Source organism: Medicago sativa, chromosome 1 (genome assembly GCF_051527215.1).
Source record: "Medicago sativa cultivar Bolivia chromosome 1, Bolivia_mono, whole genome shotgun sequence".
Taxonomy (NCBI): domain Eukaryota; kingdom Viridiplantae; phylum Streptophyta; class Magnoliopsida; order Fabales; family Fabaceae; genus Medicago; species Medicago sativa.
The window spans coordinates 35610731-35637791 of record NC_140749.1 but is presented as its reverse complement, the minus strand read 5'-3'; the positions used below and the strand labels follow the sequence as shown (position 1 = coordinate 35637791).

General features: G+C 33.2%; 1 protein-coding gene across 1 annotated transcript; it reads right to left on the bottom strand.

Moving 5' to 3' along the window:
• Positions 1–12685: 12685 nt before the first annotated feature.
• On the bottom strand, positions 12686–13590 carry LOC146954605 (ethylene-responsive transcription factor ERF107-like). The gene has a single exon (XM_085717270.1). It carries the CDS (start codon positions 13539–13541, stop codon positions 12942–12944), a length of 600 nt encoding a protein of 199 aa, XP_085573396.1. The 5' UTR covers positions 13542–13590; the 3' UTR covers positions 12686–12941.
• Positions 13591–27061: the final 13471 nt, after the last annotated feature.

Sequence of the window (27061 nt, the reverse complement as noted above, 5' to 3'; positions counted from 1 at the left end):
TGCATAAAAATAGAAGCGATCTGTTTATTTTGCTTTGCATAACAATAGGAGATTTCCATAACAATTAACATTTTGATTAAATTAAATCTAGGGTTAATATAGTAAAATTAGGCAGGGAAATTAGGATAAATTTAGGGCAAAATATTGCTTACGGGTTAACTTTAAGTAATAAGAGATGCATAAAAATAGAAGCATCTGTTTATTTTGCTTTGCTTACGGGTTAACTTTAAGTAATACTAGACTCTAACCCGTACGATGTACGGGTTTTGTAGAGCTTCTTATATAAGCATCAAAGTGACTATATTATTAATTTTAGAGTTACATTCAAAATAATAGAAACAATGAAACTAAGTGATGTTTGAGAGTGATCGACATGCAAAATCTCAAAAAAGAAAATTATAACATTAGTTTGCATCAACAAAAATGAACATGGAATAAAAGTCATAAATTAAATTATGTGAAATTAATCAAACATGAAAATAAACACAATAAAAATGAGTGTTAGTGGCTTAAAAAAGGCCTTTAAGATTACATATCCATTTTAGAAGCAACTATATTTCAATAAAAATGTTAGTGGTCTAGTGGTAAAAGCTCTAAAGTGTTGTTATGGGTAGTTGGTTCAATTCCATTCCTTGCAAAACAATTTAAAAAAAAATATATTTAGACCCGCCAAAAAGGACGGGATTATGGTTAATTAAGGTTGATTGGAGAATATCTACATTTATATATATATATATATATATATATATATATATATATATTAAGATATTCGTTCCTTTATAAAAATGAAAAAGATTCGTTAGGATTTTTATAGAATTTTTCAAGCATGTGATAGTTTTTTTTTTGTTTTTTTTAAGGAATGTGATAGTTTTTTGTTCTTTTGTTTTTAGGGAGGTATGTGATAGTTTTATTTTCACGGAATATACCACGTAATAATTTGATTTATTTTTAATTTAGAAAAATATTGATTTACATTATGTCAACGTGTGGAAAGACGGGCATTCACATAGCCGTCTTTTCGTTTTTTTTCATTACGCTAACACATATAGATTATGAACGATATTTTATATAAAAAAGTTTATATAGATTAAAATTATAAGCATAAATATTTATGAATTTCAAATATAACAAACAAAATTGTTTAAGGTATAGTTTGAATAACAAAAGTCAGCCTAAAATCCTCTATTGTTTATAAATATAGTACAAATATATCATTAATAATTGTAACAAAAAAAAATATCATTAATAAGTGTACAACAACTTGTCAAAAAAAAGTCTACAGAAACAATAGATATATACTAACGATGACACAACATGATATGAATAAAAAGCTTATCAGCAAGGAGAAATATTATGGATTGCTGCATTTTAGAAGGAATTTGTTAGTTTAAATTGGTGTGCTGCATTTTAGATGGAATTTGTTAGGTTAAATTGTTGCTAATCTAATGCAGAATTTTAGAGGGAAATTATTAGGTTAAGTTGCTGCAGACCTAATAAAATTAATAAATAAGGATAAATAAGGATAAAAAAGGCATGAAATTGGTGCGATGCAATTTTTTAGATGGAATTTGTTATGTTAAATAATTGCAAACCTAAAAGAGTAGAAAATATTTGATTCAAAAAAAAAGGAGGATAGAAATGAAATTTGTTAGGTTAAAAAATAAGGATTCGGCTGACCAAAATTATAGCAAACTTGATAAAAAAATTCGGCTGACATTAAGTAAGATGATCAATGGCTAAAATTGAATGGCGCCTAAATGTGCAAGATCCAATGGCTCAGAAAAGTGGAGGGAAAAATGGGGGGAAAATATTAGGGAACCAATAGCTTGAGGGGTTAAGCTTTAGTAAGTTAGGGTAGAAAATATTTGCTTCATAAAAAAAAAGGCAAGAGGATAGGAATAAAATTGGTGCGATGCATTTTTTTAGATGGAATTTGTTATGTTAAATAATTGCAAACCTAAAAGTATAGAAAATATTTGATTAAAAAAAAGGAGGATAGGAATGAAAATTTTTAGGTTAAAAAATAAGGATTCGACTGGCCATACTTATAGCAAACTTGATAACAAAATTCGGCTGACATTAAGTAAGATGATCAATGGCTAAAATTGAATGGCGGCTAAATGTGCAAGATCCAATGACTCAGAAAAATTGAGGGAAAAATGTGGGGAAAATATTAGGGCAACAATAGCTTGAGGGGTTAAGCTTTAGTAAGTTAAGGTAGAAAATATTTGCTTCATAATAAAAGGCAAGAGGATAGGAATAAAATTGGTGCGATGCATTTTTTTACTTTTACGCTTGAGATAAGAGATGCATAAAAATAGAAGCGATATATTTATTTTGCTTTGGATAACAATAGGAGATTTCCATAACAATTAACATTTTGATTAAATTAAATCTAGGGTTAATATAATAAAATTAGGCAGAGAAATTAGGGTAAATCTAGGGCAAAATATTTAAAATAATAAGAGATTGTTGTTGTTGTTTTTGTTGTTGTTGTTATTATTATATTTGACTGCACCTTAAAATGGATTCACTCTCTTCCTTGATTCACGCTAATATATCTTTCTCTCAGCTTTTATTTCATTTTATTTGCCTTAATATTATACACTATGATAGAATGTTGATTTTCTTATCAAATGTCTGACGTTAAATTGGAAACAAATTTCTCTCAAGCGTTTTTGTATTATAATAATACAAATTAAGTCTCAATAAATCTCATAATTGTCTCTCATAATAGCATTTGACTAAGTGTAAAACCGCTTTCAAGTTCCATGCGTTTTTCTATCAAATTTAATGTAATTTCTTCTTAAATACCTTGTTCAAAAAAAAAAAATCTTTTTTTTCGATAGAAAAAAAAATTCTTGTGACATGGTCTATGAAGCCTTCTTAACATTTTTCTTAAACCCCTCTTGGCGTTTCCAAAAAAAAAAAAATGTCTTACGCCTCGACTCACCTTCCTACTTTCCTTATTCATAGACAATTAACTTTTTGGGTCCTCCCTACTCTTGAACTCTTGCAAGATCAAAGTGGAGCCTTGAATTCTTAATCTCGACAACTCTTCTCGTGGGGTTTTGAGTCCCCTTTCATCCTATAGAGGTAAGGGTTTTTTCCCCATACGTTCGTGCTAGGAATAAGTTTATGTTACGAAGAAATAATAAAATATTTAACCATTAAAAAGGAATCACCTTTAACAAATTAAAATGTCATCTAAGGCTTATCATAAAAACATAAAATGTTTCTAAGCTTTTGCACCGTGTTTGATATATATATATATATATATATATATATATATATATATATATATATATATATATATATATATATATATCTGTGTGTGTGTGTGTGTGTGATGGATTGTGAAATTGAGTGTTGTGTTAGTTTTTGATTCAAGTATTCTAGCACAATAAAACATTGTTAGTTGGTTTTGAAGGTATGCATCATATTTTGACACGTGCATGGTAGGTGCCTCTGTGGCTGAATTGTCTGAACTTTGCCTCTGTGGCTGAATTGTGCCTTTGTGGCTGAACTTTGTCTCTATGGCTGAATTGTGAACTTTGCCTCTGTTGCTGAATTTATCTGGATCATATGAGTCTGCATTTTCATGCATAAAAACATCCATTTGTGTTAAATGAATTTATTATATGAAATTTTATTTAATTTCTTTTTATGGTAAAGTTTTCTATTATTTGTTTTATGACATTTACCTTCCGTTTGGCATGTTCCAATTTGGATAAGGAAATTGACCCTTACATTAAATAAATGTTGTAGGTACAAAAGAATGCAATATGTGAAGTGATGTGTGGTTTATGCGTACGCGGCAACAACAATGAGTTTATTAAATTGTATATGTAATTTAAACTATTTTTGAAGTGTATTATTTTCTTCTGTTAGAAATAACAAATTACAAAGAGTAATTTTCTATTAATTTATTTTAATAGTTTGTATTTCTATTAGTTTCATTCCAATAGTTTATTAAAAAAACAATATCTCCTATTTTATAAAGAAAATGAATATTTCAAGTAATGTCTTGGATCAAAATTCGGGGAGTTACAATTTACGTGTCGTTCTTATAAAACCTGCAAAGGTTCTGGTAGGAAATCAAACGTTCTTTCGCCACCCCCCAGGCTCCGATGATGACTACTTCATGACTGACATTTGTCTTTTCTGCCGTCTCGATGCCGAGATTTTATGGTTTCTAACTCTCTTCCGTTTTCCAGCACATTTTGATTTTGTTCAAGGCCACAAAGCCTTTTAGATGTGTCGAACTTCGTAATAGGTTAGAAATTGATTTCAACACATATTTTGTAACTCTGCTCGTTAGTTGGCTTTCGGAATTCTGAAAAAGAAGATACCATTTCTGTTTTATAAAATTCCATTGTTATTCGATACGATTCACATCAAATCTTCCTTGGCGACTTCTATCACCAATTTTTATCTTTGTCAAAAACTTTTAACTAGAGACCCCTATAGATTTTCAACTTAGTAACGGTTTTTATCAACTTTCCATAATCACAACCGTTCCATTGATCTTCCAATTTATTTTGATCAACGCGAGATGGCATGTGTTACGTGGCCCCAATGTTGTTAGTCAAGAAGGAGGATGACAACATGAGATTGTGTGTAGATTGTCGAAACTTGTGGATCGAGTGGTGTTGGTTAATCAAGGTAAATGTGTGGACTTGAGATTATATGAGAATGGTGTTTCGATGCTTTGTGATCGAGTTTGTGTACCGAATGTGCTTGAGCTTAATTAAGCAAATTTTGTAGTAAGGTCACAAGAATAGTATGAGTATTCATCTAGGAGCGACGAATATGTGTCAGGATTTGAAGAGATTGTTTTGGTGGCCTAGAATGAAGAAGGATATCGCAGAGTTTGTTTATCCTTGTTTGGTTTGTCAGAAGTCAAAGATTGAACATCAGAATTTGTCGGGTTTGATGCAACTGTTGTTTGTGCCAGAATGGAAATGAGATAGTATCTCTATGGACTTTGTTAGAGTGTTGTCAAAGACCGTGAAGGGTTTTGATTCAATTCGGGTAATTGTTGATCGGTTGACGAAGTCGGCACATTTTGTTCCTATCAAGACCGGTATGTCTGTGGCGAAGTTGGCTGAGATCTACATTGAATAGATTGTCAGATTGCATGGTATTCCTTCTAGTATTATGTCAGATCGGGATCCGAGGTTTACTTCTAAGTTTTGGGAGAGTTTGCAAGCTGCTTTGGAAACTAACTTGAGGTTGAGTTCTGTTTATCATCCCTAATTTGATGGGCAGACAGAGAGGACTATTCAAAGTTTGGAAGATTTGTTGAAAGCTTGTGTTTTGGAGCAAGGTGTCAGTTGGGTCGAATGTTTACCGTTGCTTGAGTTAACTTACAAACAACAGTTTTCAGTCTAGTATCAGTATGGCAACATTTGAGGCTTTGTATGGTCGGATGTGTAGAACGCCGTTGTGTTGGTATGAATCAGATGAAAGTGCTTTGTTAGGACCGGAGGTTGTGCAAGAAACTACATAAAAGGTTAAGATGATTCAAGAGAAGGTGAAAGTGTCTCAGAGTAGGCAGAAAAGTTATCATGATAAGAGGATAAAGGACATTGAGTTTCAGGTTGATGATCATGTGTTTTTGAGGGTGAATCCTGTAACTGTTGTTGGACATGATTTGAAGTGTCAGAAGCTGACTCCTCGTTTTGTTGGACCGTTTGAGATTGTTGAGACGGTTGGGGTTGTAACGTATCGGATTGCGTTACCACCGTCTTTGTCGAATCTTCATGATGTGTTTCAGGTGTTTCAGTTGAGGAAGTATGTGTATGATGCGTCTCATGTGATTCAAGTGGATGATTTGAAAGTAAGGGATCATTTGACTGTTGAGACTTGGCCAGTTAGGATTGAGGATCGTGAGGTGAAGCGTTTGCGAGGCAAGAAGATCGTTTTGGTGAAGGTGATTTGGGTTGGACCAACTGGTGAGAGTGCTACATGGGAATCAGAGAATAGGATGAAGGTTTCGTATCCGGAGTTGTTTCCTTTAAGTAATTTTCGAGGGCAAAAATTCTTTTAGGGGGGAGAGTTGTAACAACCCGTTTTTCGTTAGATTTATTTTATTATTTATTTATACGTGTTTATATGTACTTGTATGTGATTAATTTCCTTTGTGTGTATTTCTGGTTGGGATTATTAGAATTCAGTGTTAGAAGGGTATTTTGGACTTAGGGGTATTTTGGTCATTGTGTGAGCAAGGGTAAATTAGTAATTTCACTGTGAGGATTATTTTTAGTACCATTATTTTTACTAAGTTACTAGTGGGTTGTGGTGATTAGTTAAGAGCCGGTAATTATTCGATTACTTTTAACCGTATGTGAGTAGAAACTTTGTAAGTTGGTAAATGAGAGCTTTGAGCCCGTTAAGACTTTTTGAGGGTTAAGCCCATTAGTGTGGTGCCTATATAAACTCTAGTCTTTAGAGAAAATATGGTTTCACATTCATTTCACATAACTTTTGAGAGAGGTAGAGAGAGAAAGAGCTAGAGGAAGAGAAAAAGGGTTAGAAGAGAAGAACTTGAAGATGACGAAGGGGGTAGAGATTCAAGGAGCTAAATTAAAGATAAGTCTAGGTTTGTGCTCAATTTAGGTAAGGGGGATAATGTTCTATCATAATCTTGTAGTTATAATCTCTTTTCTACTTATATTCAAAAGTGTTTATTTGTGAAAAGTGATTAATTGTGAATTTAATTGATGAAATTCGTGCTCTTATTTTGATACAATGTTTGGGTATGTGAATTTGATGATAATTAAGTTGTTGATTTAGAATTTACTTGCTAGTGATACATATACATGTATACCTTGTGTTTTGCTGAAAATTAGTGAAATATGGTATTGTTGTTGTTAGATTGTAGATGAATTCATGATTAATTGATGTTGGGGTTGTTATGAGATTGTGCTATTGATGATTCATGCCATGGGTATTCATAATTATGGAGTTTGATGTGAATTTGAGTTGTTCTTGAGAGTTTTATGAAAAATGGGTGAATTGATGATTTGTGATGGAATGATGTTTTTTTTTTTTTTATTTTAAAAAACTCGATATCTGATCCAAGAATCGACTAATCCGAGGGGACCAATCCCACCGCCCACTTGCAGGGGCCCTGTTTTAAGCCAGAGCAAGCTCTGTATGGACTTAGCACACTGAAATTGGCACCAGAGGGAATCGAACCTGAGACCTCTGGAGGAGCAAACTCCAAGATCCCAAGCCAACCACTAGGCAGATGGAATAATGTTTTGATTTCAAGTTTTATATGGTTTTGATTACCTTTTTAACTTCATAAACGTTTAGACAACTTTGGGGACGAATTTGGGGATCAAAAATGGGGTTTTGGTGTGAGAAAGGATGGTTTTCCCGAGAGGAAAACCAGAATTTTGAGTTGTTGTCTAGTGCAACTCACGAGGCGTGCCCGTGGTGAGTTGGTGGCGAGTTGCACAGTGACATCATTCATTGTTTCACGTTCTTGCATCTTTTTCACACATTTCTGTTTTGAATTGGCCTTTAGTGTAAACATCAAAGTTTTAGATAATTGTGTTAGCTTTCCAATGGTTTTGGTTGGACTTAAAAATTATTTTTAGATTTTGAGTTATGATGATAATACTCCAAGTAGGTCTAGGTAAAACTTTATGAAAATTCAGCATAACAATTTCTAAGTCAACCCAAAACTTATGGTTTGTTTCCAAACTTCAAAACTTGAGTATTAGGAGTTCATTTAAGGTGTTTAAGAATATTTAACCTATGATATGTTGGATCTAACTTGGTTTTATTTTGAAAACGAATTGATTTTGCAATATGAGAGGAACGATACGAACTTTGCAAAATTTGAAATTAAAGTGAATTGGCCTATGAGATGTTGATGTATACACCACTGCACTCATATGTGATTTGTGTATATACTTATTTGAGGTTTTCAAACGTGTTTGATTTATTTTGTTGGATAACTTGGAAAATGGTAAAACGATATACGAACCTTATCGAAAATGGTCTTTAAGACCGGATACCTTGAAAATCTATTGTGAATAATTTGATATGATTGTATGAAGATGTATGAATGATTAATAGGTGTTGAACATGATGTTTATCATGATGTGATGTACTTTTCTCCTTTGTTTTGATTGTGGGAAATTGTATGAAGTTGTTGATTTGTGGTGATGTTGTTGATATTGATGTGAATATACTAAATGTCGATTATTGATGATGAATTTATACATGCTTAATGTTGATATTTGAATGTGGTAATTACATGTATTGAAATATGTTGTTGACTTCTTATATGCAATTTGATGATAATAATTGTGGTGATTGCATATATAAAAGGTGTTTGTTTTTGGGGAAGATTATTTGATGAATGATTGGTGATAAACATGTTTATGTTTTGATGTTGATATTGTTTGATAATGTTGTTTATGTCGATGAATTATAACATGACATGTATGTTGTTGGTTGTTGACGTGTTGAATTTATGCATGCAAATGTTGAAGTTGAAATATGGTGATTGCATGTATAATATTGGAGACAAGTTTTGGTGACGATTTGTGTGAATATATGTATTGGTGTTGAGTCATATATTCATGCATACATGGTTGATGTTGGTGGATTTTATATCCGTGTTGATAATTTTTTGTTGCATCATGAGTTGACGACTTTGTCGTAGTTGATGGATTTTCATAGTTGATGGATTTTATATCCGTGTTGATGATGTTTTTGTTGCATCATGAGTTGACGACATTGTCGTAGTTGATGCTACCGTGTCCATGTAAGAGTCGTGTCTAGGCGTATTACATACATTTGATGAAATTGTTAAATGGGTCATAATTGATTATGTGTTTGGTGAACTTGGGTGATTTATGTGCATTGGTGAGTTTGGTGAATTATACACTTGGTGATATTTAGTGAAGATGTGTACTTGTTGATGTTTGTTGTTAATGGTGATACTTGTACATTTGATGATTTTAATGGATGATGTTTATTTCGGTGAAAATATTGAAGTGTAATTTATATGAATGTGATTTTATGATCTTTTGGTGATGATGACTTTCTTGCTTATGCTTTGAAATGATGAATTGTATTTGTTGAGTTGATTAGGCTAAATGAATATAAGGTGAGTAATCCTTTCATTGATTGATGTTGATAAATGATGAGCTTATGACAATGACTTGATTAGAGATTGAATATGTTTGCTATGCCATGTTAGAATTGTGATAGCATGACGTGTATGGAATGGGGGACAATATTCATGTGATGTTAATATTCTAAGAGGGATGATTATGTATATGTATCATGCATGAAATCCTTGAATGTTTATGATTGTTTATGTTTGATTATGATTGATGTGAAGATAACCCCCAGTGATCTATGGTGGACCGCCTACCTATTTGTATGAATGGGTAGACGGCGTGCAGGATTGATCTTTTATCTTGCTTGGTGAGTCGCTTGAGGATAGCAGGAGCTTCCTCTGTTTATTTGTTTTAGAGTCTTAGTATAGGCTCTGATGTAGGTTGTAGGTCCGTATTTATTTGGATTGATTATGTTGTTCAAACTTTATCCATATGTGGATGTTTGGAGTTTATTTGATGTTGTATTTGATATTTATACTATGGCTACTTGGTGATTTATGTTATTTATCCGCTGCAAAGTTTTTGAGAAATTTTAATATGCATGTTTGAAGATTTTTGGAGAATGTAATGTTTATTTCTTGAATAAATGCATTATTCGCGTGTTTAATTGCTTTAATAGAAGTAGGGCGTTACAATAACAACATGTGGCTCATCCGTAGATGGGGTTGCATACTCTCTAAGAGTGCGTTTCTCAGCCATATCGTTTCTATTATTGCATACGTTTCTTCTTTTTTCGTGAAAGAACCTCTCAATCTCAGAAACGAATTCTCCAAGACTTTTGGTTATTTGCATTCAAGTATTAGAAACTCCAAAAATTGAAAGTGAAAAAGAAAAAGAAAAATTTCAATCTAACCGGTACTAAAAAGTTAATAAATATTACTAACTCCCCGGCAATGGCGCCAAAAACTTGTTGTGAAATCCGCAAGCGCACGGTACTATCGAAGTAGTAAAATATCGTTCCACAGGGAGTTGTTGTAATTACCGATTTTATTTCTAATTATGATTAGCTGAAAGGTTTAAAGTTTAGAAATTAAACAGATTGATTGATATAAAATTCAGATAATAAAAAGCGTCTCGGGATTATTGGTTCATCGTAACGACAAATTACTTACAATCCAAACCTATATTTTCCTCTTAAATTAAATCCGTTTCTAAAGACAAGTTTCTCTAATGTATTTCATGTTTCCTTTCAGAATCCATGAGTGTACTTCACAAAACTGTTCATTTGGGGTGTTCCCATCAAGTTTTGTGTCGTCTTGTCTAATTTCATTGGTTCCAATATCAAGCTTCATCTTTCGATCCTTCGTTTGATATTTGAGATGATGAAATAACAACTATTAAACTTCATCTTTCGGTCCTTCGTTTAATACTTGTTACTGAGTTTGAAAACAGTGAAATTGGATTAGAAAATATATTTAAATAAGATTATGGTTCTAGGTTTGGTTTGATATGAATTAAGTCATTAGACTCATCCAGCAAACCCAAGACCTAGAGATCTACTCACTCATGGTCATGGTAGATGAAGAAATTAAATTGACAGAATAGAAAGACATGGAAGTAGATTGCTGAATGTAAAAGTGCGGAATTGTAAAGAACAAGAAATTAAAGAACAAGAAAATAAAGCTTTGATCAATTTGATTCAATGGAAAACAACTGTCACAAATATTCCAAGATTCAAAAATGATTTACAAGTCTGATTGTTCTCTATATATAGCAAAAGCCAGCCTCTAGAAAAGGAAATAGTTCCACATTATAAGACATTAAAATCGGTCATAAAAACAGCCTAAATCGAAACATAAATATGCATCAAATCAGCACATAAATATGCACCAAATCAGCCTTGAATCATGCTTGAATCCTTTCTTTCCTTAACCATGCTTCTAAATAGGGTTGGGAATAGGTTAGGCCAGGCCAGACTTTGATAGGCCTGAGCCTGGCCGACGAAAATTTTAGCAAGCCTAAGTCTGGCCTATGGCCTTTCATAGACCTATTTTTTTGGTCTGGCCTGGCTTGTTTAAAAGCTTGGACTGGCTTGAAAGCCTATTTACAGACCTATTTTATATTAAAGTCATTAAATACTCAATTTTATTTATTTTTAAATATGCTAAATCGGCTCAAAGCCTATTTAACTATAAGGCTTGTCTATCATTATAAGGCTTTAAAAGCCTATTTCACTATAAGACCTTAAAGCCTAATTAAAAAGTTTATTATTGAAGTTGTTTCTCTATTTTTATGTTTAATATAAATTAATTTTAATATAAATAAAAAATAAGTTTTATAAATTTGAAAAATAGGCCGGCCTATTAGGCTTCATAGGCTTTTTTTGATAGCCTAAGCCTGGCCTATTTACTTAAATAGGCTTTTTTCAAAAGCCTAAGCCTGTCCTTTTTAATAAACAAGCCAGGTCAGGCCAGGCCAGGCTTAAACAGGCCAAGCCATAGGCCCCTGTAGGCCGGCATGGCCTATTCCCAACCCTACTTCTAAATCCCTTTTGCTCAAAGACTCGATCTTTCTTCATATTTGATCCTGAAATAAAAACAAACAAATTTGAAGGACCAAGTTCTAAAAAGAAATTAAAACACATAAAATTCTACTAAAATAAACACTTAAAAATCACCTAATTATTGACTTATCATATATTTATAAGGGGGATAACAGTAGAAAAAATCAGAACGACTACCCTCCACGTCTCTCCACGATGCCCCTTCTTCCCACCTTTCCCTCCTTGATTTTAGGCACATAATGACCAGGTGGAAAGACTAAGTCGGGGATGACTTGGACCCTTAGACCTCGGGCTCACACATGATCAAGCTGCCTAATATGCTTGCGTATGTTGCCCGAAGTCTCTGCGGGCTCAATGGATTCTTGCATTTCCCGCCACATGGCAGACACGTGGGCGACTACAATATGTGGGGCTTGGCGGGACCCAACTCTAATTTTCTGGCGATACACAGTCCTCCAAGTACGAGTCCTTGATGAGGGCGAAGTGCTCGTGTTTACGGCAAGTTTATCCGCGGTGGTACAAAAATAAATGGAAAGTGACATTTATTGAGAATTAGATACAATAAATATTTCTCAATAAATATTTTTTGTATCTAAATAGAGAGTATTTTAACTTGAACAAAACCATTTAACTTGAACAAAACCACTTAATTTGCTTTTGATGATGGTGTTTTGTGATCTTAGAGCATACTCCTCTTAAATCTTAAGTTCGATTATATTTAATACCAATGAACAAATCATAAAAAATCTTATTTCATTCCTAAGATATTTTTCTTTTTTACAAGTTTATTGGTCCTACAAGGAGGGGATGAACCTCCTAACATATTAGGAGGCACCAATTTATTTACAACTCACATTCAACTAATCAATTTTACATAATCAATTTTTTCAAAATCAATTTTTCTCGATCCATAATCAAGCATACACTTCATCTTAGGAGGAGGATGATTTCTCTTGCAATTCTTCCAGGGCTGTCTCCCAACAAAGAGGGTCAATCATTATGGAACAAATTTTTTTTTGAGAGAAAGAGAATGTAACATGCAAGAGATATTGCACTGATTTCATACTGACATTAACATTGCTTGCTTCTATGTACAAACTATGTGACAATTGTTGAGCTCACTCCTAGTAGACATAACCAATTAAAAATTAACTAATAATTCTAAAACAGTTCTTGCTAATATTATTTTAACATTTTAATTGATTATGAGTGCTCATCCAACAAAGAAAAAAGAATTACTAAATTACTAAACAAACTTGTACAACATCACCAGCAACTAATTGGTGTATTCATGAACTTGAACTTGAACATCTTGTACCTTCAATTTCACTTTCTCTTCTCCTTTTCCTACCACAACTATTTGGCTTAGGATCACAAACACCAGCTTCCAAAGGAAAATTCAATATAGCTTTCTGACCCCTCATTCTGAAAGCAGCAGAATCATAAGCTTTTGCAGCATCAATTTCACAGTCAAATGTACCTAACCAAACCCTACTTCCTTTCCTTGATGGATCACGTATCTCAGCTGCAAATTTCCCCCATGGCCTTCTCCTTACACCTCTATATCTCCTTGTCTCATCAACACATTCTTCTTCTTTCTTAAGCTTCTTTGATGACACCATAGTAGTTGCTACTTCATCTTTGATTTCCTTTGAAGGGGTTGTTTCCTTTGAAGATGAAGTGTGAGTGAAGAATTCCATGTCAGCTATTAAATCATAGTTTTCAAGGAAAGTGAAGAAGGTACTGTTTTCTGAAATATATGAAGAGAAATCAAATTCTGGTGAAGGGTTTTCAAGCTTAACAGGATGGAGAAACGGGTCAGAGATGTTGTCACCTAAGAGATGATGGCGTATGAGATCTAAGTTTGAAGTTTCTTTTGTTGTTGTCATGTCTTTAGAAACTGAAGAAAAGTAACAACATGTGATTGAATTTTGTGTTGAAATTTTTTAGCAGCCAAAGGGATATTTTTATATGCCTCTAGTGCTCCTTGTTTAAGGGTCCCCACATATACTAGAAGTCTTTGGGTTTTTTTTCTTCTTTAATCATGGCAATAAGTTTTTTGCTTAATTTACCTTTTACTTTTTGTTTTTTTATTGGTTTGACATTGTAAAGTGTGTCCCTCTAAAATTTTTAAATTAGAATTTCTTCGATATCAATTTTGATTAACTAATTTGGTTTCATAAAAAAATAAAAAATTAAAGCATGTTTATTATAGTTTTTTTTTTTGGAAAATAAAATCACTTTTTATAATAAAATAATCAATTTGTCTATTGATGAGGCGTGTCATGTTTGTTATAAAGTGTCTGTTTCGATACTTTTGGGGAGCATGTAGTTTATCGTAAGAAAGTTTATGGCTTAAGTATGGTCGTGACTTTGTTAAAGATGTCTTTTTTGATATATTAAGGCGGGCGGGAGAAGGAGACACCTATGAACTTAGAAGATCAACACTTAGGCTTGCAGATGTTATGATGTATGGATGGGTAGGAGAAAATGTGTAGACTTGACCGGGTTTCACCACTCGTGGGGTTATGGGTCTGGGCATTTATAGTATGACAGACAACCTAAAAGTTGCATCAAACAAAATGACAAAACATGAGAAAACGTGTTCTGACAATCAACATATTTTTATATAATTTGTTTTTGACACTTTTGACTTCCTAGCACCGGAGGTCGTTGACGTTTTACATAGAGTTCAAAGGGTCATGCACAACAATGTCATATTTTCTATGTCCATAAATGTTGTGTTTACAATGATTGATTTTGCCACTCAAAAAGGTTGAGCATCTTGTTGTCAGCTCTCCATCTATTCATGTGTAATCAATTATTGATATATAAAAATGAATTTCTCTATTTGTTACAAATTTTCAATAAAAATAGAAATCTAAAAATAGAAATTTATATATTGTTTCAAATGAAAAATTATTTTGAGTAGATAATCCCATATAGCATAATTTTAAGGTGAACACAATGGTATTCTTAAATAATTTGTTGGGTTTTATTTTTATTTTTTATTTTTGATTGGATATGTATTCATTACCCAATTATCCAATGTCATTTCATATTTTATGTATTAATTTATTAATAAATCAAATCAAATTTCAAATCAGTTTTCTATATATATATATATATATATATATATATATATATATATATATATATATATATACCAACTAAATTTCAGACTACCTACACATTTATCTTTTTATTCAAACAGATGATTTTCGAAACAAACACTTAAATTATTGAACATTAATATTATTTTTTATCCCTACAAATTTATTTTTTTATTCAAACAGATGATTTTCGAAAGAAACACTTAAATTATTGAACATCAATATTATTTTTTTATAATTCGTAACTAACGAGTTATAATTCCTTCATTTTGTTGTGATGCTTTGTTAAGATGTCATTTCATCACTAAGGTCGCCCCCAGTGGGGTAGAGCATGAAGTCTTAATATGGTGAAGGGTTTCATCAACTAGATCCTCTAATTTATTCCTTTCTCTTCCTTTTTTTTTTTTGTTTGAAAGTGGCATAATCAAATTCTAATTTTCCATGATTATATTTTCACACATCTTGTATATGCCTTTGGTATGCACACAATACTACCGGTAGAAACGTAATGTTATTACTATTAGTGGTCTTCTTGTCATGTCTTTTTAATTTACTAGTTTATTGGTTCTTCAAAAACAAAAATGACTAGTTTATTGGTGATTTAGTTTAGGGTTTAGGGCCTCTTATATTATTTATTAATAAATAACAAAAAAAGATGTACGGTATTTTTGTCTGGCCACTTGGTGGAGTATAGTATGAGAAAACAAAGAACGGGTCGCACAATTAGCTGTGAGATACGTCATAATTGATGGTGAACTTTTTAAGTTGAGATTCGTTTTGGTTTTTAAAAAATAAAAATAGAGTGCATTTTAAAAATTATTTAGAGCAGAACTAAATACAAAGCTGGAAGGAGTTATTGATTGATGAAACCATTTTAAAAATTATTTAAACAACTTGTACTTATCTCTTGTCCTAATAAAGCTGTCTATATCCTTTAAAAAATAAAGATGATATTTTTTATAAATAGAAATATTATACACACACATACTCAGCATCACAATTATCCATCTCCCTTACCTTCTTTAAAATAATATGTTTAACTCATACTAATATAGGTTTTTTGTTTTTGTTTGTATAAACCTAATAATGTTGATGCTAAGCTTAAGCATTGAGGTATATGTCTATCTATTTCTATCATTTTGTATCCATTATTTTTATTTTAATTACTATATTTTAATTTTCTATTTTGTATCCATTATTTTTATTTTAATTACTATATTTTTAATTTTCTTTAGAATTGCTTAAGAGCTAAATGAGATCTATTTAATTTAGAATTAATCAATTTGATATGATTCAAATTTGAAAATAAGATAAAGAACAATTTTTAATAAATAGAACAAAATATAAAATTGTAAATAAAAATTTAAACGAATGATAAAATTGTAGATAAAAAATTAAACGAATGATAAAATTGTAATAAAAATATACATTACTTCATCCATATCTATATATCTATATATAGATATTATATAGATATATATAGATGAATTGTAGATGAAACCGGAGCCTCCGTTACACGGTTGTATGATCTTATCCAACAAGTGGAACTGTCACATTCTTGTGTGTGTGTACCCACAAGCAATAAAAACAAACAATTTTTATTAATTACTCTCTTCAAGTTGGTCCTTTGGCATATACCTTCAAGCATCCTGTTTTTTCAGTAGGAAGCAATGTATATAGTCACTTAAGCTGCATGGGACAAAAAAGATTGTGCAACTTGTATGTCAAAGTTGGCCCTTAAAGTGTTGCTTTTGATATATATGTTTGTTGCTATCCAGCTTCCATGAATCAACTAGACAGACTATAATTAAGGTAAATACATGCATAGTTACAACTGTTTTTTACTAGTCGATGAAGACATTCATCCTCAACTTGCATCATAACATTTAAAGCCATGGATTTTGATGTACCCTACATGTCACATCAAAGTACCCTCATTAATGGATAATAATAATACAGTCAGGCCAAATCCAAAAGTGTGAATGATGAAAGAAAATATGTAGTTGGTTTTGTGCAAGTGTTTTGAGTGGTATCACTATCCTATTTAATTCACAATTTCATGAAAAATGTTGCCGACTGTCTATGCTACAAAGACATCAAGCATAGACAAAGACATCAAGTGCTTTGTTTTGCTTACACATTGATTCTTGGGAAAGAGAATCCGAGAATCCAAAATTCGGCTGCAGGAAAATTTAATCGGATCAATCAAGAATTATCGCACTTAAAAATTTAATTTGAATTCTGTCGAACGACTTTTAATAACCACTTGAGCCGAATCTCTATATTTTGTTGTTGATACTTACATTTTTGATGAATGTTTTGATATCATCAATAGAACATTATTTCTCGCTTAGTTTCATTAAGAGAAAATTATAATCCATTCCCAAATTTTTGCAAATAGATCGCACATACCTACTCATAAATAATCTAAATGACAATAATTTGTCAAAAAAAAAAACTCTAAATGACAATAAGTGACATCATTCTTTGTCCTCGTCAGCTTAACTCAGTTGGTTGGGACAATACATAAAATATACAAGGTCTGGGGTTCAAACCCCGGCCACTACCAAAAAAAAAAAAGTGACATCATTCTCTATGGCCCGGCTTACATCATATTTTTCTACTATAAATTAAATGTTTAAAAGTGTCTTCGTAAGTATAGTTCACTTTGCAAAGATGTTGCAATATGCAGGGATCATAATTTGAACCATAAAATTTTCCATTACATTACATTGCATTGTTCATATTGATTACGGTTAATTACCATATATAATATCACTAAACTTGAGTAGATCACATGATCCACCTTTTAATTACTCAGTCATTTTAGACTTGGAGAACTTCTTGTGAGGAACTTGTAATTGGGCTAAACTAGAATTATAACTACTAATCAATCACACATTCACTTATATAACTTTCAAACCGAATTAGTTTCACTCCAAACCGATTCATATATATAAGGGCAATATTTGTCATATTCAAGTCAGGAGGAAAGTGACCTGTGTCAAGCCAATTGCAACATTCTTTGAAAATGTCATCACTACAAATATGCCAAAAATGGTGGTAGAATCCCGGACTACACCCGTCAGGACCCAGGCATTTGTCTGAATCATAGTCACATAATTCGTAATTCGCTTCGGTACGTGGTACGGGTTCGGGTACGCGGTACGCGACATCAGAAGAATTCGGTACGTGTGGGGGTATAGAGCTTCGGTACGCCTCAATACGTGCGGGGGTATAAAGTAAAATTTTTAAGTTATTTTTTCTTCTAAAAAACCTAGTGAAAATCTGGGCCAAATTACTGGATAGTAGCTTGCAATTTATTGTGGGCCAAATTGACCCAAGCCCAATAGAAAAATATATCTAGCAAGAGAGAAACCTTAATTCATCATCTTCTTCCTCCTCCTTGAAACAGAACAACCGCCTCCTCCATCTCTTTAACCCATTTTAATCACTCTTCCAGAAACCTCTAACCTCGTAACATCACTCAAGATCTACATCTATTACTTCTATTCCTCTTCATAAAATAAAGTCTGGATATACTTGTATGCTTTTTTTGTGGATTTTTCAATGGGTACTCTTGGTACGCTTGCTTACGCGAATTTCACCACGAATTTGAGCGAATCAGTACGCGGAAGTACCGCGAATCGGTTCGCGCGAACCAATTTGCGGTTCTCTAGTGAATCCTACGAATTCTGTAACTTTGGTCCGAATGCATAAAAAACATAGCCGTGCGAAATTCATCTTTGGTAAAAGGAGCCGTGAGGTCAGTGTTATCATCGTTAGAGACTGGTTGTCGGATAAGCCATCAACTGGAGTTGTATCACTATTTTGCTGCTGAAATAACTCATGAAAATAATTTTAGGCTATAGTGCACATACCATGGTTATCCGTCACTTTGTTGCCTGCGTCATTTGTAACATCCCGATTTTTTAGTTTGTTATTATTTTAATTATTTAGAATTTAATTGTTTATTTGCTGTGTTTGAATTGTTGGGTTAATTGATTTTTATTTGAGATTGAGGAGTAAAGGGTATTTTATTAATTTAGGAGTGAACGGTATTTTTGTGAAGTTAGTAGTAAAGGGTATTTTATTAATTTAGGAGTGAAGGGTATTTTTGTGAAGTTAGTAGAAACTTTGATGAATTAAGAGAATAGAGTTAATTGAGTAAAAGGGAGGTTTAAGTGAAGTAAATGTGTAGTGTTTTCTTTATGAAGAGGAATAGAAACTAAGCCCAATAAGAATTAAGTGAACCAAACCCAACACAAGTGGATATAAATAGGTGGTAGTCTTCATGATTTAGGGTTAGAAAATCATTTGCTAAGTTTTGAGAGAGAGAGGCAAGCAAGAGGCAAGAGAGAAACACAATGGGGTCTAGAGAGAGAAAGGAAGAAAGCTCAAGAACCAAAGGAAAGAGGCAGATTCAAGCTTGTAGGAATCTAGATTTGGAAGTTAAGAGGTACGAGGGTTATATTATTTTCATCATATAGGATTTATGAGCAATTGAGTAGTTGTGGGTTGTATGATTTCTATTACTTTCATGAATTTTATGATGAACTAGTGTCAATTTTGTGCTCTAGTTGTTGTGGTTATTTTGGGTATGTGAAAAGTTGTGAAGACATGTTGTTGTGTGAAAATCAATGTTTGGTTATGTTGAGTTGGTGTTTTTGAGTTTTAAGCTAAAATGAATGAAATTCATGAAATTAGATGATGAAACGATGTTGATTTCGTGTTCTATCTTCTTGTTATGGTTTTGGGTGTACGAATGTTTATGCTCTCATGATTTTAAATGATCAGTTCATGGTTTAATTGTGAATATATGGTGTTCTTGAATTTTTGGAAAAGTGAGTAGAAAACATGAATTTGGATACATAATTGATGTTTTGGCGTGTGTTAAGTGCTTATTTAAAGTATACTAAATATGAGTAATGTTTATACAACGATTTTGGGATGAATGTGATAAAAATGGGATTTTTGGGGTGTTTTGGCTGGGTTACGGAGAGCCAAAACACAATACTTCTAAGCTTCAATTTCAGGCAACATCCGATGTTCTACGCATTTCAGTCCTTTGGGGGTGTTTATGGGCATCTCTTTGGTGATGATTTGTTAATGTTTTGATGCTTAATCGATGTATGATCAATGCTTGCTTTGGATTGAATTGTTTAAGTGATTTTCTGATGAAATGGAATCAAATTCAAAACTTGAAATGAGTTAGAATAGAGTTTTCCCAATTGAATAAATGTTGTGATGCTTGAACTGATGTGATGTTGGACATAGAATAACATGTAGGAATTATGAATATGTATGTAAGCATGAAACTTGATTTATGTTAATATTGGAAATAGACGAAAGTGGTGAGTTAATGAATTATGGAATGTTGATTTATAAATGGCTATATGATGATGAGTATCTAATAATGAGAAAGTGATGAGTAATGATTGAGTTAGTTGATGATATGTGAATGCAGTATTGTCTAACTATGTGTAAATGGTGAATTGTTTAAAGATGAGAACTGATTACATGATGAGGTGTTATTTTATTGATATGATGATATGACGATGTTGATGTGATAAACATGATGATGTGGTTATGATGATATAACGATGTGATATGATGATGGTGATATGTTGACGTTGATATGATGATGTTGAATTATTGATGTGGTAATGAAATGATTTGTTGGTGTATGGATGTATTGATTTGATGATTCTTGGTGTGTTCGTGTGTTGTTATGTTATATGATGAAAGGATCATGTAACATGAACTATATGGAGTCGTGCATTGTCGATTCTATACTGGTATCCATGCATCATGGTCAGTCCTATTTAATGACGTGTATTTAATGATAGGTGGATTAATAAGTAATATACCTCCGATTATTGATGGTCGGATTAGGCAAGTGTCCCAAATCATTTACCAAGTAATAAAGGGATAAGTAGAGTATCGTATCCACACGGATTGTCGTTTCGTCCAAACAATTCACGTTACTTAATTTTGAACAATAAAATATAAAAGAGTTGAGGGTTAAGAGATTGTAATTTTTATCTATTTGTAATAGAGGAAGTTACCTATTTTGGTTGCAGAAATGATAGTTGCAGTTAGGATTCTTCGAATCCCCTATTCATTTGTTGGAATTAATGTACAGTCAACCGCGTTCAGTTATTCTAAGCAGACTATTTAAGTGATAAGTTTGTTGAGACGTGATAACATAATCAGCTGTCAAGTTGCATCTGTTGGTAGCATCATGATCCTTACGTGCGGGGTCTTACTCTCATAGATTTGGTCCATCCCTCCGTCTGTTTAGTTGCACCTGGTGATCACACTAAGTTCATACGCGTGCTACAGTATAGGTTTATCAATCCTGTAGGATCCTCCACCTTCGTAAGGATTATTAGTGTGGGGCTTTACTCCTTCAGGGGTAATTGAAACATAGACTTAAATTGACGTTCCAATATTTCCAAAGGTATGGTGGCCAGTGTTGCTGAACGTTTTCCCATCTACGGATCTTAGAAGTACATAGCACACTCTCTCTCTTAGTAGTTTTACAAATGGGCAGCCCTATCAGTGTCTACCTTACCAAGGTTTGAGAAGAATGAAGTTACTGGACTGATTTAAGTCATGAAGTCACTTGTTTCCTTAATTAATAACTAGTTACATCTAGGTTCAACATATTTTACTCAATATTAGTAATGTCACCTCCTAAGTACTTACTACTAGCAAGGTTTGAGAAGAATGAAGTTACTGGACTGATTTAAGTCATGAAGTCACTTGTTTCCTTAATTAATAACTAGTTACATCTAGGTTCAACATATTTTACTCAATATTAGTAATGTCACCTCCTAAGTACTTACTACTAGGGTCAACTCGCTTTCGGTATCTTTCGTCTAGTTACTAACTAATTACTTCCTAGATAGATATATATAAATATCAAGATATAAATATCAATATTAGGCCTTGTCACTACCTAAGCGCCTAAACTATGGTTGCGCTCGAGAGGAGACAAATCTTACGCACACAGTAAAACTAAATAGCGAACAGAAAATGACTAAATAAAAGACATTAAATTAAATAATTATACAACAAAATAAATAGAGGTTCATCTTATAACCCTAACCTAAAAAGATTTAGTTACTCATGGTAGCTAAATAATTAATTACAGAAGAAATAAAACTTATCCTAAACACTTGGAGAGAGGAAAGAGAAACTCCTCCTGAAAGCTTCTATAATCCGCCTTTCTCTTGAACTGCTCCAGTTCTGAATAAGAAATTATGAACGTGGAAGGCGGTATTTATAGGGAAAGTTTTCACCTGGATTTGGACTAAAACGTGGGCTTTCTTTCACAAAAATCACAAAATTGTGACTTTTTTCGCAAGGAACTGAGCGTTGGGCGGTTACTGCCACGTGCCAAGTGCATATACCTTGCAGGTAGGCGTATGGCGCCTCAAACCATGCACTTGGCCGCTTTTTGCGCCGCCTCTGGGTGCCTAGCACCCCATCCTGTGCGCATGGGCGCTTTTGAGTGTGTTCTGGGTGCTGAAATGTCTATTTCTTTGCCTTTTTAGGTGTTTGCTTCTATGTAAGTTATCTTGGAACTTGGGACCATAATTCCTCCCTTTGTAAATTATTCTGAGTCCTCTTGAATCTTCATTCTTCATCTTTTCAAGGGCCACATAAATCTTCGGATTTCTTTGTTTTGCCTATTTGCACGATTTCTTCGTGAATTACATCAAAAACACCCTAAAATTGCTATGTTTTGGGAAGAACATAATTACAGACTCAAATATAGAAAACATTACAAATGTACCAAAATCATAGGCAATTGTTTTAATACTTTTCTGTTTTGCTGGTAAAACCTAGTGAAAATGACTGAAAAATATGCCAAGAATAACGTAAGATGATATGCCATCAATTATCCAAATATTTAAAGAAGGGGAATCACTCGGTAACATAACTTCGACATCTAAAACTCAGTACCACGTGCATATTGATGGTCGGATTAGGGAGGTGTACCAAATCGTTTACCAAGTAATAAAGTGATTGTCGTTTCGTCCAAACAATTTGCGTTACTTATTTTTAAGTTGACGATATAATAAAAGAGTTAAGGGTTAGAAGCTTGCAACTTTTATCTATTTGCAACAGAGCAAGTTTACCTGTTTTGGTTGCAGAAAAGTAAGCAGCGGTTAGGATTCTTCGAATCCCCCTCTTTATATTGTTGGATATTAAATAATAGTAATGTCGTCATTTATTTATCTTAAGTAGACTATACAAGTGATGAGGCCGTTAAAACGCGACTAACCTAATAGGTTGGAAGCTTCACATGCTGATCACACGGTGATCCTTACGTGTGGGGTCTATACTTCTCGGTTAACTAGGTTTATCCCTCCAATGTTTGGTTCCACCTGCTGGTCACACGGTGATCCTTACGTGTGGGGTCTTACCACCTCAAAGGTAATTGAAAACATGGACTTTATGTTGGCTTTCCACCAATTCCCAAGGAAATGAAGGCCAAGGTTCCTTAGGTATACTCGTCTATGCATCTTAGGACACTCATATCACTCTCACTCTCTCTCTCTCTCTCTCTCTCTCTCTCTCGGTAGTTCTGCAAACAGGCAGCCCTATCAGTGTCTACCTTACCATGGGTCGAAGAGAATGGTTCCATTAGGTTTACTCCTCGGAGTCGCTTGTTTCCTTAATCACTAACTAGTTACCTCCTAGGTTCAACAGACTTTACTTAGTAGTAGTAATGTCACCTCCTAAGTACTTACTACTAGGGTCAACTGTCTTTTGGTATCTTTCTCTAGTTACTAACTAATTACTTCCTAGACAGATAGATATTAATATACGAGCTATAAATATCAAGATATAAGCAGCAAGATAGTAATATCATTATTAGGCTCTATCACAACCTAAGTACCTAATTTAGGGTTACGATCCTTAGAAATAAATAATTCCTAATAAAACTAAATAGCGAACATAATATAAATAAAATAAAACGACATTATATTAAACAAATATCCAACGAAAATAAATAGGGTTTCATCTTAGAAGTCTAACCTAAAAAGAATTAGTTACACATGGTAACTAAAAAAAATTACTAAAGATAAAAACATACCCTAGAAAATCAAGGAGAAGATAGAAACTCCTCCGAAGCTCTAGAGTTGCATTCCTCTTGAACTGCCACAGTTCTGAACGAGAAATTCATAATGAGGAAGACTACTATTTATAGTGAGAGTTTCTAACTGGGTTTGGGCTAAAAACGCAGACTTTACCCACAAGAAAGCATAATATTACGCCTGCGCCCCTCACATTTCAGATGCTCAGGGCGCATGAGCAAAGCTCTAGGCGCATGAGTGTTCACCAAAAGCCATGCTCTATGCGCATGGTAATGTGCTCTAGGCACATGGTATTGCTTCTTGGGCCCAGTTTCTCCGATTTTCCGTCGTTTTAGGTTTTCGTCTTCAAATAACTTGCCTCGGAACTTGGGAACAAAATTCCTCCCACTAGAATGTCTCCTGAGGCCTCTTGAATCTTCATTCTTGGTCTTCCCAATTCTTCACAAATCTTCGGATGTTCTTGATTTGCCGATTTGCATGATTTCTTCGTGAATTACTTCAAAAAACCCCTAAAATTGCTGTTTCGGGAAAACTAGAATTACATACTCAAATATAGAAAACATTACAAAAGTCCCGTAATTACAGGCAATCGTTCTAATACTCCTCCTTTTTTCTTCTAAAACCTATTGAAATTGACTGAAAAACATGCTAAGAATAACGTAAGATGACATATCATCACATATAGAGTCGAACTAGAACATTGTATACATATGACTCTATGTGAAATATGCATACTTAACTATGTGAATCTATGTGAAGATGTTTGAATTGATTATGTGCATTTATGTCGAAGATGTTTGATTTAATTATGGTGACGAGCTATGAATGCTACGTATTCAATTGGTGATTATTTGATGATGTGAATATTTGCTTATATCCTTGTGATGATGATTATAGATTCGTTGTATCTATTTAATTTAATTGAATGAGAATAAATATATATATATATATATATATATATATATATATGATGTTGTGATCCTAATACTATACATGCGTTCATATTTCCTCTATGTTGAATTTATATCTTACCCTACGTGTGGCGAATGGGCGCCTACACCCTTGTGGTTTAGACTTGCATGTTGAGGACACATAGTTGCCGTGAGTTTCCCGAGGACGGCTTAGAGCCTACTCGTCTTTTACTGCTTTGATTCTGGATTCTTGTCTACTAGTGCTCTGATCAGGATTGTAACACCCCGTTTTCCCAACATAAAAATTTCACATATAAATCAGAGTCATTCAACATAAACGGAATGCTACACTTCTTAAAAATCATAAATGGAATAAATAACAATTCATCCTTCATAAATTGGTCAACATAAATATTCAAAAACTTCGCAGCGGATTTTAATTCAACAACATAATTAGTCTTGGGCCGAAGGCCTCATCAAAACATCTCGTAATAATCCAAAAACTAAATCATAGTCATGTAAAATCATAAGCAGTACGTAAGGAATAGAAAATAGCCACAAAAGTTCCCATCCCGTTTCGTATCAGAGCACCTAAAGACACAGTGAGAGATAGCCACTCACGACAGCAATCAACAGCTACTTATTCTCGATCACTTGCAAGTTACTCATACGAAGAGCAACATTTCCAAGCAGAAGGGGTGAGATTTCACATTCAATAATAATAAGCATATAATTCAACAATTATATTTAACAACATAAACATCATCAACATATCATAACAATGGTCATGTAGCATCATTATCATCATCATAATCAACTTCATAAATCAACTTAACAACTTAACTCGACAATGCAACTTAACTCGACATTCTAGGGCATAAGCCCTCGTCGCTTTTGAGCATAAATATACTCCTAGGGCATGAGCCCTCATCGCTATTGAGCAAAAGCTCCTAAGGCATGAGCCCTCGTCTTTATTGAGCAAAAGCTCCTAGGGCATGAGCCCTCGTCTTTAAATGAGTATGCATGGACTCAACATCTTACACCTTAGACAACATGAACGTCTTATATGACTCCAATAATTTGGATCAACATCTCACATCTTAGACCGACACATGCAGCTTTAATCAATAGTAAACAGCAACATGGCAGCACATCAATAACCTCAAGATATAACAATATCAAGATGTAATCATCGTCTCAAAACATCACTTATAATTCACATAATGCATATACGATTATATATATATCATCAGTAACAACATTAAATCATCTTATAACAACTTCACAGATCATCGTTAATATTATATTCAAACATCAACAATTCATCACATACCATCGTATTCAAACATCAACAATTCATCATGCAATTTTGTAAAAACATAATAAATTATACATAGCATATTTCCATGTCAAACCAAGGCTACTGGAAAGATATCACAATTATCAACAACTTTCATGTTTATACCAAAAACCAATTCAAAACAGAAAACGTGTGAAACAGACGCAAAAGCATGAAACAAAGAATGTTGTCACCGTACAATTTCACTAAGACCTCCTTGGAGTATTTTCATCATAAGTCAAAAACTAAAAATCATATTCACGTCAAACCAAAGCCACTGGAAAGCTAACAAAATTATCTAAAACTTTCATGTTTACACCCAAGCCAATTCTGTACCGATCAATACCAGTTTTCATTTCAATTTCGAAAAAGTTGTGCAGAAAGTCCATAAAAATTCACTGTGACCTACGTGCAGTAATTTGACCATAACCCAAGTTCTATAAATCGTTTTGACGTCAGACCAACGACATTAGAAAACTAATATTCATACCTACAACTTTTTGTGTTTACACCTAAGACCAATTCTGTACCGATCAATAACAGTTTCTATTTCAAAATTCAGGGCAGAGATAAGAAAAATCAGGAAAAGCAACTTATATTATTCAAAATTCACATTCATTCAAAATCATCACAATCAACTCAACATAATTCATACCCAATTCATAATATGACATTAACAACAACAATCATCAATAACCACAAATCAACAACAACATAACATAAATCATCAATATCACTCTTAACCCTAATTCTCCAATTCTCAAAAACTAAACCTACAACATGTTAAATGAAATTTTCAGAATCATAGACTCAAGATTATTTAATGATAATCCCACCCTTACCTTAGATTGATTGATTGCAAGGATTCTACAGACTTCTCTTCTCTGGTTCTTCTCTTCTCTAGGTTTCTCCTCTTTCTCTAGGTTTCTCCTC